The sequence below is a fragment of the Grammomys surdaster genome, unplaced genomic scaffold, assembly GCF_004785775.1.
Source record: "Grammomys surdaster isolate TR1022 unplaced genomic scaffold, NIH_TR_1.0 166, whole genome shotgun sequence".
Lineage (NCBI taxonomy): Eukaryota > Metazoa > Chordata > Mammalia > Rodentia > Muridae > Grammomys > Grammomys surdaster.
The window spans coordinates 12802724-12818136 of record NW_021604614.1 but is presented as its reverse complement, the minus strand read 5'-3'; the positions used below and the strand labels follow the sequence as shown (position 1 = coordinate 12818136).

At 44.1% G+C, this 15413-nt stretch overlaps 1 protein-coding gene across 5 annotated transcripts in view; it reads right to left on the bottom strand.

Moving 5' to 3' along the window:
* Clip1 (CAP-Gly domain containing linker protein 1) overlaps positions 1 to 15413 on the bottom strand; it is a 106484-nt gene that overhangs the window by 28251 nt on the left and 62820 nt on the right. For all 5 annotated transcript variants that reach the window (XM_028765876.1, XM_028765873.1, XM_028765877.1 and 2 more), the window contains 7 exons: positions 14311 to 14368; positions 13860 to 13943; positions 12942 to 13098; positions 9729 to 9894; positions 9408 to 9623; positions 3723 to 3839; positions 1721 to 1827 (listed from right to left, as the gene is read on the bottom strand). In XM_028765876.1, the coding sequence (XP_028621709.1) occupies positions 1721 to 1827; positions 3723 to 3839; positions 9408 to 9623; positions 9729 to 9894; positions 12942 to 13098; positions 13860 to 13943; positions 14311 to 14368 (905 nt within the window). The remainder of the gene's footprint in view (positions 1 to 1720; positions 1828 to 3722; positions 3840 to 9407; positions 9624 to 9728; positions 9895 to 12941; positions 13099 to 13859; positions 13944 to 14310; positions 14369 to 15413) is intronic.

The window sequence follows — 15413 nt, the reverse complement described above, 5'->3', positions numbered from 1 at the left end:
CTGTCTCCTACTCCCACCCCTTCCACAGGCATGAGGCAGGGCACAAAGACAACTGGGGGCGGGGTGAGACAGGTCCTCACCAGGCAGCAGCAGCTGACCTGGAGTTTACTAATCTTCCTGCTTGTCTCCTGATCTCAGGGATTACAAGCATGCACCACCACAGCCAGCTCTAAGACAACCTCTCCCCACTCCCGCTTCAGACTCAGCACCTCACACATGCTAAGCACGTACTTACAACTGCACTGAGCCAGAGTTGGTCTCTTTATGGGTATGGCACTAATCCTGCACCGACTGGGAAGGGTGATGGGATGTGACTAAGTGAGGACACATTTAGTGGGCAGGCTTGTGAAGAACGAGTCCTATGTAATCAGTGTGGAATGAGAATGCTATCTAAACATAAGGGCTCTCCTGGTTATATCCAGTGTGGCTCTGCCCCACCACCACACCCCGTCCACTCCCCAGTACCTAATGTGCCCAGAGAGCTCAGGAGTAACGCTATAGCAATGGGAGACCTGTGACACAAATGATCTAAAGTCACCTCAGCGTCCCACATCCAGGTAGCATAACTGTTTGTGTCAGAGAGGAAAACAATTGCTTAAGCTGTTCCTGAGTTCACCCTCTCTGAATGTAATCAAAATGTTGGTTTCCTGTGTTTGGTATGTATGTTCTTATCTATGTGTATGAATACATACAAGCATGTATGTGCGTATGTGTGCACGTGTGGATGGAGGCAAGAGTGGACACTGGGTATCTTCCTCAGTCACTCTCTGCTTTATTTTTGGAGACAGGGTCTCTCCTGAACCTGGAGCTCACCATTTCAGTTACATTAGATGCTCAGCAGACTCCAGGAGTCGTCCTGTCTCTGCCCGAAGCACTGTAGTGATCAATATATACCACCATATTCAGCTTTTTATATCAATATACACCACCATATTCAGCTTTTTATATCAATATACACCAACATAATCAGCTTTTTATATCAATATACACCACCATATTCAGCTTTTTATGAAGGTGCTTGGGATTTCAACTCAAGTTCTCAGTTTTGCCCAGTAAGCATCTGATAAATGGAGCTATACCCTGGGCTAGCCTGGAATTTACTATGTAGCCCAGTAGAGGCTGGCCTCCAATTCACATTAATTGTCCTGTCTGAGACTTTCAAGTACTTGGGATTATATGCACGTGCCCCCATGTCTGACTCTTTTTCTGTTAAAAAAAAGTTTCAGAGGATTCATTTTGATATTTTTGGCTAATTATTTTTGATACAGGGTCTCTCTGTGTAGCCCTAGCTGTCCTGGAACTTGATAGGTAAACCAGGCTGGCCTTGAACTCACAGAGATCCATCTACCTGCCTCGGCCTCCCAAGTGCTGGAATTAACGGCATGCACCATCACGTCCAGCTCTTGAAGTATTTATTAATAAAAGGTTCTGTAGTTCTACATGTTATGACCAGCTATCACGTAAACATTCAAGTTTAACTCTGGTACATAACCAGCCATATATTTACATAGCTTTATGAAGTCACAGTGAACTCCACGTTTCTTACTTCAGCAGCTAGCCTAGTTACCAGATCTTCTACTTAGCTGTGGTTGTCAGGGTGGCTCCTGAATTCGCTGTGGGGAATGCATTTTAGGAGACTGATAGATAACTATTTTCTAATCTTTTCAGATATTGGTCTCCTTTTAAAACTTATAATTCCCCTCAAGAGAGATAAACTCACATTTCTTTCTTGAATTCTTCCATTTTCTGGTTCTCGGCATTCAGAAGCTCCTTTGACTTACTCAGCTCTTCCACAGTTCTCAAGTTGTTTTCCTTAAGTGTGTCCAACTTAAAGACCAAGAGGGAAAAATGGATGAAATTATTTCATTTTTCAGTGACATAGCTGGATAAATTATTCACAAAAATATGTCTTTAAAAATAGATGACATTAGTCATTTGTAAGCAGCAGGGAGAGTCGTCAGGGAGAGAGACTACAAATGACGAGTTGATTATGAACTGCGTATCTCCTTCTCTTTCAGTCTTCATTTCCTGTACAGATGGTCAGGATGCCAACCTGAACTGCTAGTGTGTGTGCAGACAGAAGCTTTCTTTAGTCCTGTGTGCTTTTGTTTGGTTGGTTACCTTGCCCCCTCCCCAGCCTGGGGCCATCAGTGTACACCATGTCTGGCTTTGTTATTTTTTTTTGTAACATTCTTAGATTTTCACCTGAGGTTGCCCTTCAAAACAGCCCATCTTTACAGGTCAAGAACTAGATTGTCAAATATCAACTTATCAAGGATCAGTCTCTGCAATCAGACTAAACCCTTTCTCTCCTCACTGATCAGTAATACAGCAGATGACATTTCCAAGGTCACTTCTAAGGCTTAGTTATTTGAATCAACCATTTGTCAATTGGGGGGAAATTGTTAATCCATCTGTCATTTCTAGGAAGAAGCAGCCATGCAGTGAGAGTGAAGGGTCCTCACACATTCCTCCCAACACTGTCCAGCAGCCCTCTTAACGCCTGCCCTCTAGTGGCAAAGTCAGGCATTGCACGAATAGAAGGTGACTGCTCAGGAGCTCTGGCTGGTTGGTGGCTGGAGCATGTTCCATTTGCCCACCATTCAAGGTGTAATTCTGGAGCCAGGCTAGCAAACCTGGGCTTTATACTCTTATCTCTTATAGACACAATTCTGCTTGATCCCATCCTCCAGGAAAATATTTTTTGTTGTTTTGTTTTGTTTGTTTGTTTGTTTTTCGAGACAGGGTTTCTCTGTATAGCCCTGGCTGTCCTGGAACTCACTCTGTAGACCAGGCTGGCCTCGAACTCAGAAATCCGCCTGCCTCTGCCTCCCAAGTGCTGGGATTAAAGGCGTGCGCCACCACCACCTGGCCAGGAAAATCTTAAAAATCTGAGTGTACTCTCTGTAAATTTTATTTACCCTAATTACCTCAAAATGTACATTTTGGAAGATCTTGATCTTCAGCCTTGCGTGAGGGGCCCTAGTCTTCACGCAGCTTTTCCACCTGGCAGTCCCTTCCTTTGTACTACGTTCTGAACGTCTTACTTGCCTGTGACTTTAAAAAGTGCCTCAAAGTTATCTAGAACTTCACATCCCACTTCAGCTAGCAGCTTTTCAGGAAGGATCTCTGTGAGCTGGGAAGATGGGAACAGGGTGTCAGAGCAAGGTCTGAGGGAAATGCTACGTGTAGACAGAAAAGAAATAACCTGATGCCACAAATCTGTTCCAGCCCCAGAAATGAGGCTCATTCAAGACGACACGAAAGGATGTAATACTGAACCAAGCTAAGAAAAAGCCTGCACACGGGTCGGGGAGATGGAATTTGGTAGCTCCAAATTAGAAGAAAGTTGAAGGGGAGACTGTAGGATAAGAAGGAAGGATATAAAACTCACACAGAGCCGTCACTAAGGAGTTACCTAAGAACACCTCACTACTAGGGCTTCCTCTTCATCCTTCGGCTTGTTCGTTTGTTTATAGGATCTCATATAGCCCAGACCAGCCATGAATTCCTAATTCTCCCACTGCCATGGCCCAAGGACTGGGTTTATGGCATGCATCACCACACCCAGTGTCATCATATGGCATTCAGGTCTAACGTAGATCAAACCTTTTTAAGTCCAGACTTCAAAAAGACTACTCCTGAGTTAAGTGACTAAACATTCCATGAAGTCGGGCAAGCTTTGAACAGACAAACACACAAAAAAACTTAAATCTGATTACTTCACTCTGTAGTTTTGCATTTGTTTGCTTGGTGTCCTCCAAGGAGGCCAGTGTTTCTGTTTTCTCTTTGGTCATCTGTTCCATGATCTGCATGGCGTCTTCTGCGGTCTGAGCAGCCTAAGCACAAGGAGAGACAGTGAGGAGACAGAACAGGAACCATCCGGGGAACTCAGAATGCATGGCTGAGGGTGCTCTCAGAGTCTGTGTGGCTAAGCAGTGCACACGTAGGATGAGAGTTACCAACCCAACCCCAGAGTACACAAAGCAGGCCATGAAGGGTCTATACTGTGGAGGAGTTCAAGGGGACAGGCCCTTCCCATGGCATTTTTCATGACGTCAACTCTGAACCATTTCCACATTCTCTCCTCCCTCTAAACCTCCATCCAAGTTCCAAGTTCCACTGACAAGCATGTGCTCATCATTGTGACAGACTAGCTGGTGATGATGCAAACCAGTGACCCTATATAACTGAACGGCTCTTAAATTTACTACAACGGCCCTGTATAACTGAATGGCTCTTACATTTACTGGTATAAGTACCACCAGTACTTGCCTGGCTATCTCAGTTTGGGGATTTGAAGTCACTCAATTTAAGCTAAGAATTTTTTACACGATTATAAATTATTTGGGCAATTATAGCATGAGGCTCAAGTGTTTCATGAGAGGTGCTGAATGGAAAAAACTTTGAGAGAAAGGGAGTAATAAATATAACTGTGAATAAAAAAGATATATATATACTAATATAAATTCTTTGCTACTAATTATCAAAAATAATCATATGACTAAGAAATGTGACTATGGGCTTGATAATGTTCATGAGAATTTGGTATTATACACGTTCTGCTATCAGCCATGGAGATCCCGTGGGATCTTCCACCTCCAGAGGGACAGGCTCGATGAATGAGATAACACAGGAGACGGAATTTCAGTGTGTCCACTGTGCATACTCTAATGCCGCTCTGAAACCTCCAGGCAACAGTTAACTTTACAGGTATCGAAGTTTCTCCATAAATTTAAAAAAAAAAAAAAGCTTTTTTATTCACAGTTCTCACAGTGTTTTGAAATGAGAAGGGATTACTACCATTAGACATTCAATACTGAATCAACCTCTTTGGTTATAATGAAAAGCTGGATATGGATACTGTCATGGACACACACCACACACACACATATACACAACACACACACACCACAGCTGGCTTAATCAGGTAGATTTCCCTAGGTTGCAATGAAGAGAAATCACCTAAGCCACTAATGTTAGTGCACAGTTAGTGAGGACTCTGGGTGCTCAGGACTCGAACCTCTCACTTTACCGTGAACGAATGAAGGGTCTCAAGCTCTCTAATTTTAAGGGTAAGCTTGCTCTTGTCTTTCCTCAAAGTCCGGTTTTCGCTTTGGGATTCTAGGAGGTTGGCTGAAATGTGGCTGTTGGTTTGGGCCAGCTGGCTAATCTCTTTCTGGAGGATGAAGTAGCTTTCTTCCAGCTTCTCCTTCTCCTTCAGCGCCTCTTCATTTCTCAGCATCATCTCTCGTTTCTCAGCCAGGAGGTTCTTGTTGTCCTGAAGCACCTCGGCCCTCTCGGTCACAGCCACCTCATGGTTCAGCCGGAGGTCATCCAGGATCTTGGTGAGGCAGCTGTGTAGTTCTTGCAATTCCAACTTGGACTTGGAAAGGGCAGCAAAGTCACTCTTGAGGGTCTCGATGTTGGCTGCGAGCTGCGAAGTCTCTGCGCTCAGGAGTTCCTTTTCCTTAATGATCTCCACGACTCTCTGCTCTGAGTTGGTCTTCTCTTGGGTAAGTGTAAAATTCTCAGTCTGGAGCTGCTCACTGCACACCCTCAGCCCCTGGACCTCTTCCTCCAAGAGCACTATTCTCCCATGAAGCTTGTTGTTTTCGTATAAAGAGGTCTCGCTCTCCTTGGCCCTGGCCTCCTTCTCCAGGATCAGCGTCTGCTGCATGCCTCGGATCTCCTCGTTGAGCTTCTGGCACTCCTCCTGCAGGCTCAGGCCGTCTCTCAGCAGCAAGTTCTTCTCGCAGCAGCAGGTCTTCAGCTCGGCGTTCAGGCTCTCCTTTGCCTGCAGCATGCTGCTGTGCTCTTTTTCAAGAGTCTTTTTGGCATTCTGAGCCTCTTTCAGCATCAGGGAGAGGTCGCACTTGCTGCTCGTCAGCTCCTGGTTCTCCTTCTTTCTTTCCTGAAGCTCCTTCTTCAGAGCATCAATGTTACCGAGCAGTTTCATCTTCTCCTGCACAGCCACCCGTCTGTTTGCAGCCTCTTGGTCGCACTTCCTTTTCAGATCTCCTATGGTCTTGAGAGAACTTTCCCTGTCAGCAAGTAGATCTCCATTTTGCATCTCCAGGGCTGATTTTTCTTTCAAGAGACTATCCTGCTGCTTTTTCAGCCTGGCGACTTTCTGGCAAGCCATCTCCTTCTCAGAAGTTAAGTACGTGATCTTCTCATTCAGGCCCATCTCGAGACGTGCCACCTCTTCTGAGTGTTTGTTGAGTTTTTCAGTGATGACTCTATTTTCACTTAGCAGTTCCTCTTTCTCCGCCAGGAGCGTCCTCTCAGAGGCTGCCAAGCTCTCCTTCTCATGGAGAAGCTGGATGCACTCAGAGTCCGTGATGGCCCGGCAGGTCTTGATCTCCTCCAGGAGCTTTGTGAGGCTGGCGTTAGAGCTCTGGAGCTGTCTGATGTCCAGCTCCGCCTTCCTCAGCGCTTTGCTGGCACAGTCCAGCTGTGTGCGCAGGGTCTCTGCCTCTGTGCTAAGCAGCTGTTTGACCTGCAGGGTGGCCTCCAGGCTGGCACTCAGCTTCTCCTGGCCCTGGCGCAGTGTGTCCTTCTCAAACTGCAGGTCTCTGTTGCTCTGGAGAAGGTTCTCCCGCTCTGCCTTTAGGGTGAGACAGGTGTTGTCGAGGCTCATCTGCTTCTCTGCTGCTGACTTCTTCTCGGTCGTGAGGTCCTCGATCTCTTGGACCAAGGCCTTCTGGTCCTTGACAAGCTCCTCATAAGCGCTCTGAAGTTTCTGAATGACGTCATCCTTGTCTTTGACCAAGACCATGTTCTCGGCGGTGAGCTTCTTGACCTGCCCCTCCAGGTGCTCTTTCTCCGTGCGGGCCTTCTCCGACATGGCCATCAGCTTATCCTTACAGAAGCGGAGCTCCTCAATGAGCACCTGCATGCTCACCTTGGAGGCTTCCAGGGAGTCGTTCTCCATGTGCATCTTCAGGAGCTCTTCCTGGGCAGCATTGATCTCCTTCAGCAGTTTCTCTCTCTCAGCCACCAGAGACTCTCGATCCCGATGCTCCTGCTGATAACGCTTTTCAGCAACCTGCTTTTCTTCTGAGACTCTCTCTTTTTCTAAATGGAGGGTTTCGTTTACTGACCACAGTTTCTGTTGGTCTTCCTGAAGCAAAGTGACCTTGGTCTCCACTTCTATAAGCTTTGATAAAAGAGAACCTTTCTCTAACTTTAAAGCATTTGCCTCCTGGGCAAAGAGCTGCTTCTCTGACTTCATATCCCTCAGCTCTTCTGACATCACTTCAATCTCTTTTTTGGCTGATGTTAACAAATAAGTTAGCGACTACAGGGACAAAAGATGGAAAGAATGGGAACAAAATGAAATCAAGCAGACAAATGCAAGCCCAAATAACTTAATACGGCCTAAACCATGCAAGTTTAGGATTTCCTACAATAAGCTTCATAAAAACCACTTGAATAATAAAGGGGCAAAATCTGGAGAAGTAGTCCATAAAGGAACAGGACAAAGCAAAATGAACATTGCAAAGTGCCTATTAGCTTCTTCTCTTTGAAACAATGTGTGAAATCGTTTCTAGAAACATCCTTGGGTTTCACATTAGGAATGAGTCTCTTTCTTATTCTTCTAATTGTCAGGTTATTTCCATCTTAAAAAAGATTCACAGATTTCAAAATGATGTTGGGGCAAAACCCCCCAATATGGGCATATTTTAATAGGTGGGTACATTCTATCAGAAGGACGAGTAGCAAGGGAAGGCTATCGGTGTTTAAGCCCTTACTTAGCAGGAAGGATGGTCAGCAGGCTAAGAGTGTGAGTCCCAGTGTCACAGACATGTTACTCAGATGCAGACTAATTTCAAGGCCTTGCTGGCTAAATGAAGTGTTTTTTTTTTAATGTACTAATCTGTATGATAAATTAATGATGTCTATATCGGCACTACCCAGAGTTTTCTGTGATGAAATAAATGTTAGCAAGTTATTCATCCTCCTCTGCATGGCAGACATGTGCTCCTAGAGAGCTGAATTCGAATCTGTGCAAACTTAACTTTCCACAGCCTCATCTAACCAGTGGCTTCTGGAATAGATAGCAGAATTTTGGGTCACTGGCTCACTGGCTCTGTGGCCTCCTGAAGTGATGTATAAAGTGTATTGGCTGCATACATAAACTTGTTTGAGGTGACACCCTTAGGTCTCATCAGAGTCTTCAGAGTTTGTCATCAGATGACAAATTTGGAAGTGGAATAATCCTAGTATTTTAACTAAAAGATTTTTATATAAAACCACCAAAGTCAGTGCAGCTTCACACAAGCTTCTAGAATGCTGTGGTGTAGTCTACAAAACTGAAGGATTTCAAGACCCAGGAGACCACACAGGTGATATCAAATATGGGAATCTTAGCCACCATTAAATGGTGTATCAAGCTGGGAAAAGTTTTGAGAAGAGAGCACAGGAGAAAGCTCTGATAGCATGTAGAAGAGGAAAAACTATACCCCTTACACTTCACATGTATTATATTATGGTCCTCCTAACTAACCGGAGATAGTGTGGGGTGTGTGTTGCTGTTCTTTTTGGTTCCTGGAATTTGATACTAGGGCATGGAAGGTGGGCACTCTACAACCAAGGCAGATCCCTAGCCTTAACAATAAGTTTTTAATAGTTTCAGTTTCTCTTTCATAACTTTTTTGTTAACTTGTATACAAACATTTCTCTAATGCATTAAAAATAAACATGTAAGACAAAAAATTTCTGAGCAATAAAAAAGTTATGGGAAAGGTAAACTTTACTAAGTTACCAAAGTCAAAGAACATACTGGAGTTTAGATATGATCCTGACCCATAAATTGAAATTCCAGGCTCTAACTATTTTCAACTAATTAGATATTTTCTTGATTTATTTGAACCCCTCCTTGTCAGCAAACTCACAGAGCCTTCCTGGGAACAGTCAAAGGCTCCTTCAGAGTTCTAATTCCTCCTATAAGACTCTCCACATCGGCTGGGCTCCCTCCAGCTTCAACACTGCCCACTGGCTTCCCTGGGCCTCTGCCTCCTGCCTTTCTGACATTTGTCTCTTTAAACTACCCTAGTGCAAGGTAGCTTAGCCAAGGTGAGAGAAAGATGCTTTCCCAACAGATAATCTACTGCAAGCAAGCAGACAGAGGCCAGGCAACAGTAAGAGGTTGCAACCACTGGGGACAAGCAGCACAGGGGGCGGTGATGGCTACACAGGACATTTAGGGAAGAGACCTTGTAGCCATGACCCTCCCCTACAAGGATAGCAGCTGTTACAAAACACTAAAAGCCACAACAGATGCAATTTGCCACTCTGCCATGCATGCACAGATCACATTTGCTTCTAAGCTCTCTTGCAGTCTTGATGCAGAACCTAGCTAAAATATAACACAAGTGCACTATTTCTGCCCCAGAACATACTTTGGCTTTGTCGGCCTGGGTTTTCAGCTCCTCCATGTCCTGCATCAGGTCCCTGTTCGCTTCCTGAGCAGCCTTAAGTTTATCCTCTGTGTCCACCAGCATCTTCTGAAGGTTCTGCAGGATTTCTTCATGCTTTGTTTTAGTCTCAGAACTGGCTTTTTCATACTTGGCTTTCAGGTCCTGACACTGGCTGTGGCTTGTTACCATCTTCTTTTCCTGCAGAATCCAAAGGAAGGGCTAAGTCGCCTGGCCACACAAGTCGCCTGGCCACACGGTGACTGCCTACCTGCTTCGCCAGCGGTCCCCTGTGCGTCTCCTTACCAGTTCCAACAATTTTTTCTCCAATTCTCTCTTTTCTTCCTCATGTTTTTTGGCTGCTTCCTGTTGACTCTGCTCAGCTTTAAGCGTTACTTCCCCAATACTTTTCTGCAGAAGACTTGCATTTTCATTAGCCTTTGTAAGTTTGAGCTGCAGCTCTTCCACAGATCTAGAATAAATTTCAATATAAATTGTCAGATAGTTCTTTATATATACATGTGCATATGTTACGAGTGCATGTGCTATAATGTATATATGTGTACATGCATGGTCACTGTTTGTGTGTACATGTGTGAGTTCAGGCATGCACACACCACAGCACTGCACATGGATGCCAGTTCTCACCGTCCACCATGTCTGAAGCAGGGTTTCTCTTCACCGCTTCACGCTGGGAGACCCTCCCATCTCCCCCTCTCCTTTCACTGCAGGTGCTCTAGGATGACCTAGATTTTGGGGATCTGAGCTCTAATTCCCTACCTGTGCATCTTATCTATGAACCATCACCACATCTAGACTTCTTGTGTTTTAAATTCAAGAGTTATATTAGAGATATACTATAAATAGCAATTATATCAAAGGCTGCAAAATTGATGAGTATATAATTATAGCTGAAATCAAGACAAATTTAAAAATAAGTTGCCTGAAGGATAACTTTAACAACTGTGATTGTTCTAAATACATTAGAGTAACAACTACTATAATTGTAAGGATTTATTACTTTATATTAATAGATCAATAAAGGAATATGAGTGAGGTAAATCTATTAGGCCAAGTGTAGTGATGTATTCCTTTCACCCCAGCACTTGGGAGACAGAGGCAGGTTAATTTCTGGGAGTTCAAGGTCAGTGTGCTCTATATTCAGAGACCCTATCTCAGACAGACAGACAGACAGACAGACAGACAGACAAACAGATAAACAGACTGGCAGACATAAATAGGGTTAAAGAGCTGATTCAGTGGTTAAGAGTACTGGTTGCTCTTCCAAAGAACATTAGCACCCACATGGTAGGTAGCTCACATTAGCACCTACATGGTAGCTCACAATCATCCATAACTCCAGTTTGTGGGAATCTGTTGCCCTCTTCTGGCCTCTTCAAGTACTGCATGCACATAGTGCCCTTGAATAATTGTAGGCAAAACATCTATCTATACATATAAAATGAAGATAAATCTAAAAATTTTTATTAAAGGTTATTTTTAATTTAAAAAAATGTTAAAAAAGAAAATGAAATAAGTTTCAAACTTTCAGCAGACTGGGTTACCAAAAGGTGTGCCTCTTGGGAAAAGAAAATACAAAAATTACCATAAATAATTCTCACTTAAAGAGAACCAGAAGGGTGCTGGTCAGAGAGCTCAGTCAGTCAAGTGTTTGCTTTGCAGGTGTGAGAACCTGAGTTCAATCCCCAGAACCTATATTTAAAAAGCCAAGTGTGGTGGCACATGCTTAGAATCCCAGTATTAGGGAGGCAGACAGGCCAATCCCTGGGGCCCTCCAGCCAGCTAGCCTAGCCTATTTAATGAGCTCCAAGCCACCAAGAGACTGTGTCTTTAAAATGGGGTGGACAGTGCTTGAGGAATGATTTTGGAAGTTGTCCTGCACCTGAAAGGACATAACACAGACAGGAAAGCATGTAGCTCCTCGTGCACACAGTGAAACTTGAGACATTAGCCCCAAATCGGGGCCATCGAGTAAGCCGACAAGCAGAGCAGAGGTCAAGGTGGCGGCGCTGGCTACCTCCATTAAACACCTGCAGACGTGGACTGTTGTGTGGGTAAAGAGCTGGACAGCAATATAATTTTATAAGCATTAAGACTTTGCAAAGTAAAATTCTAATGGTTCTAAAATGTTCTCTAAAATTTTGCCTTGTTAATTAAGTATTTGATTTCTAAATGAATGCTATGGGGGAGGGGAGGAGCCAACAAGAACTTCAGAATAAGCTGTGTATGGTAGCACACACCTTGAATTCCAACACTCAGGAAACAGATTTGGAGTTCAAGGCCAGCCTGGTCTATATAGGGAGTTCCAGGAGAGCCAGGATTACATAAGACCCTGTCTCAAAAAACAAACTAACAAAAAAGAACCTAAGAATAATAGACTTTACTACTACTACTTATTATTATTATTATTATCATTGACAGACCTTAAGATAGATAAAAGAAGTTTTAGTAATAGGAAAATCTAAGTAAAAGAAGGGCACCAAGATCAGGTGGCTCAGCTGGCATACCTCAAGTGAGCCTCAGTTCCTTCTTTTTAAAAATGGGAAGCTAGAAAAATACACTGTGTATAAACACAGTAAACACACAGTCAGCCCTCAATGGGTGCTTCCTGTCATTGTGTGAAGGAAGTTACAAACATCTCTAAGGTCCTGTAAAAGATGTCTTCCTAAGTCCTTGAAAGGTCTAGAATCCAACTATACTCCTAACTCTGTCATGCTCAGCAAGTTACACAGGTGGAGCTCATTTCAGCAGGCCCCCACAGGACTGGTGAGGGAGCCTGGTGAAAGCACTCACTGACCAAGCCTGATGCATGTCTAAAGCCCACGGTGGAACAGTAACAACAACACATGTGACTGACCAGACAGCTGACTCAAGGAGGGAGGAGCAGAAAGCTGGACTGTAGCTCCAATCCCCAGACACAGACACAGACACAGACACGGACACAGACTCAGACAGACAGAGAGAGAGAGAGAGAGAGAGAAAGAGAGAGAAAGAGAGAGGGAGAGGGAGAGAGAGACAGAGACAGAGAGAGACAGAGAACAAGATACAGAGAGAGAGAGAGAGAACAAGATACAGAGAGAAAGAGACAGAGAGAGAGACAGAGACAGACAGAGAGACAGAGAGAACAAGATACACACACACAGAGAGAGAAACACAGAGAGAACAAGACACAGACACACACACACAGCTTAAAAGAAGAAAAACCAGAAAATGGAAACACAATGAGAAAAGGAGCCAGGAAGCCTTAAAACAGGACAATCTTGAGTTTCCTGGGTTGTTTCATTTTTGCTTTAAGACAGGGTTTTACTATGTAGCCTTGGCTGGCCTAGAACTCACTTTATAGACCAGACTGGTCTTGAACTCACAGAAATCCACCTGCCTCTCCTCTCAAGTGCTGGGCTTATGCCCATCCAGCAGCCCTGCGCTGTTAATCCCCTGTCACGATCTCATTGCTGAGTGTTCTCTCTAACAGGCGGGCTCTCCGGCAGTCACACATACCTCTCCTTCAGACGTAACTCATCGTTCATCTTTGTCAGCTGAGAAGAGTTATCTCCTGACATCTTCATTATTTCTGCAATGTCATTTTCTAATTTTTCCTTTGCTTTTACCAGCTGATCTTCTCGTTCATCCTTCTCTTTAAACTTTGCCTCCATGTCTGCATACACAGAAAAGAAAGAGAACTGTTGTGCTAAGGAGAAAAAAATTGCTGAATGCATCCTTATGCTGGAGATATTTGCAGATAGCCATCTCTGCCGGCATGGAAATCACATTCTAGCAGAGACAGATTATAAACTGAATAAAGAAAGGAACGATGTCATTGTAAGAAGTGGTACTAAGAGGAAATCTGGAGGTAGAGAAAGGATGTTGAAAGAAGGAAGGAGTAACATATTATTTTGAACTCTGAATTAGTGACATTTAAAAAAAGACTTGAAGTATCAGAAGAAAGAAGCAAGTAAAGGCCCCAGGTAGGCCTGACCTGTCCTATAAAAACAAGGTGGCGGATGGCTGAGTGCCATGGGTGAGGGCAAGAAGAGTCTGAGACAAACTCGGAGTTTGATGGGCAAGGACTAGAGCTTCTAATGAGTGACACGGGAGTAAGAGAAGTCACATGACTGACTGGCCAGTGTTGAGAAGAACGAAAGGGCTAAGGGGAGAGGCGAGGAGCAAGCGGTCAGCTGTACGCTGGCCTGTGTGAAACGCTGTGTAGGAGGGCAGTGGCAGCGGTGGCAGATGCTGGCCTTTTGTAAACAGAGAAAAGAAGACATGCTCAAGGTTACATAACTCAAACAAGTATTACGCCCACACAGAGTCGGGCAGGGTCTGCGCGGCAGATCTGTTACTGTAATGTGAGTGAACTATCCCATCCGAGGCACTCCACTGTAAGTAATGGCTAGTCACCAGATGACACGGCCTTACCTGTTAAATTTTCTCTCAGCTTCTCCAGTTCAGAAGACAATGTGTTAAACTGTTCCTCCTTCTGGTGCAGTTTATTTACAGTATCTATTAGGATAAAGTTCAAACTTAATGTATAGACATCACATTGAACAGGGTCACCTGGAACTTGGCTGCCTTTCCTAGGTATCTCTCTTCTCCTTCAGTCAAAACCCAACGCTTACCAATAGCAAAGGCATAGACAAGATCATTCTTTCACAGGAATATGCAGATTTTAATATGGACCAGGCCTTAGTCAAAAGAAGAAATAACTACTTTTGGAGTTTGATGCTTCAGGAAACTACTGGAATGCAGTTTTCCTGTGCATCAAAACTTCCAAAATTATATTAGACTACATTATGCACACCCAAAGCCAGCCCCTAGCCCCCTAATGACACATCCTAAAACTGTCCGCTCATCCTTCAGTCAGACATACCTTGCATACTTGTCTGAACAGAGTCTGCCTCCTCTGAAGCACTGGCGAACTTTTCTTTCTAAAGAAAAAGAACCAGATAGTCATCATACCAGGATGTATTTTGTACCTTGTTTCATTAAGACTAATGCACTTAAAACATGGAGACATACTGTGCATTGTACACACATACATACACGTGAGGTTTGCACGTGTGTGTATGCATGCACATCTGTACCCAAGTGCACATCCAGGCATACAGATGTGGGTATATATGTTCACATTTATATATGTGTTGTGGGAACACAACCCTTAGAGGGTTCTTCTCCTTTGAAATGTCCCTGAGGGTTGGGGATGTGGCTCAGTGGTAGAGTTCTTGCCTAGCAAGGGCAAAGCCCTAGGTTGAATCCCTAGTACAAGAAGGAAAAAAGGAACATGAAAAGGAAAAACATCTGCCTGAACAATAAGAAGAGTTCTGTTTTCCCACCTCATAGTAACCAGAAAAATCCAGACTAAACTCGAGCCTACTACCTGTATCTGCAATGTTTTAAGCAGAATGATTCTATCTGCCACCTACTGTTTACCGTCTGTTTTAAACGCGGTAACAAACTAAAAGAACTCTTCCAGTTTTCCTGAGATAAATTTTGAAGTAGCATTAACAAGAAATCTTTTTTTTTTTTTTTTTGGTTTTTCGAGACAGGGTTTCTCTGTGTAGCTCTGGCTGTCCTGGAACTCACAGGGTAGTCCAGGCTGGCCTCGAACTCAGAAATCCGCCTGCCTCTGCCTCCCAAGTGCTGGGATTAAAGGCGTGCGCCACCACGGCCCGGCAACAAGAAATCTTTTTAAAGATTTATTTATGTATGTATATGGGTGTTTTCCCTGCATGTACACCTATACACTGTATGTGTGCCTATGCAATGTATGCATGCATATGTGATGCATATATGCCTGGTGCACACGCAAGATACCAGATACACAGAAATGGAGGTCAGATCTCCTGGAACTGGAGTTACTGATGGCTGTGAGGCACCCTGTAGGTGCTAGGAACAGAATCCAGGTCCTCTGCAAGTGCAGCCAGTGCTCTGAGCCACTGAGCCATCTCTCCAGCATCTCCAGGAGGCTTTTGT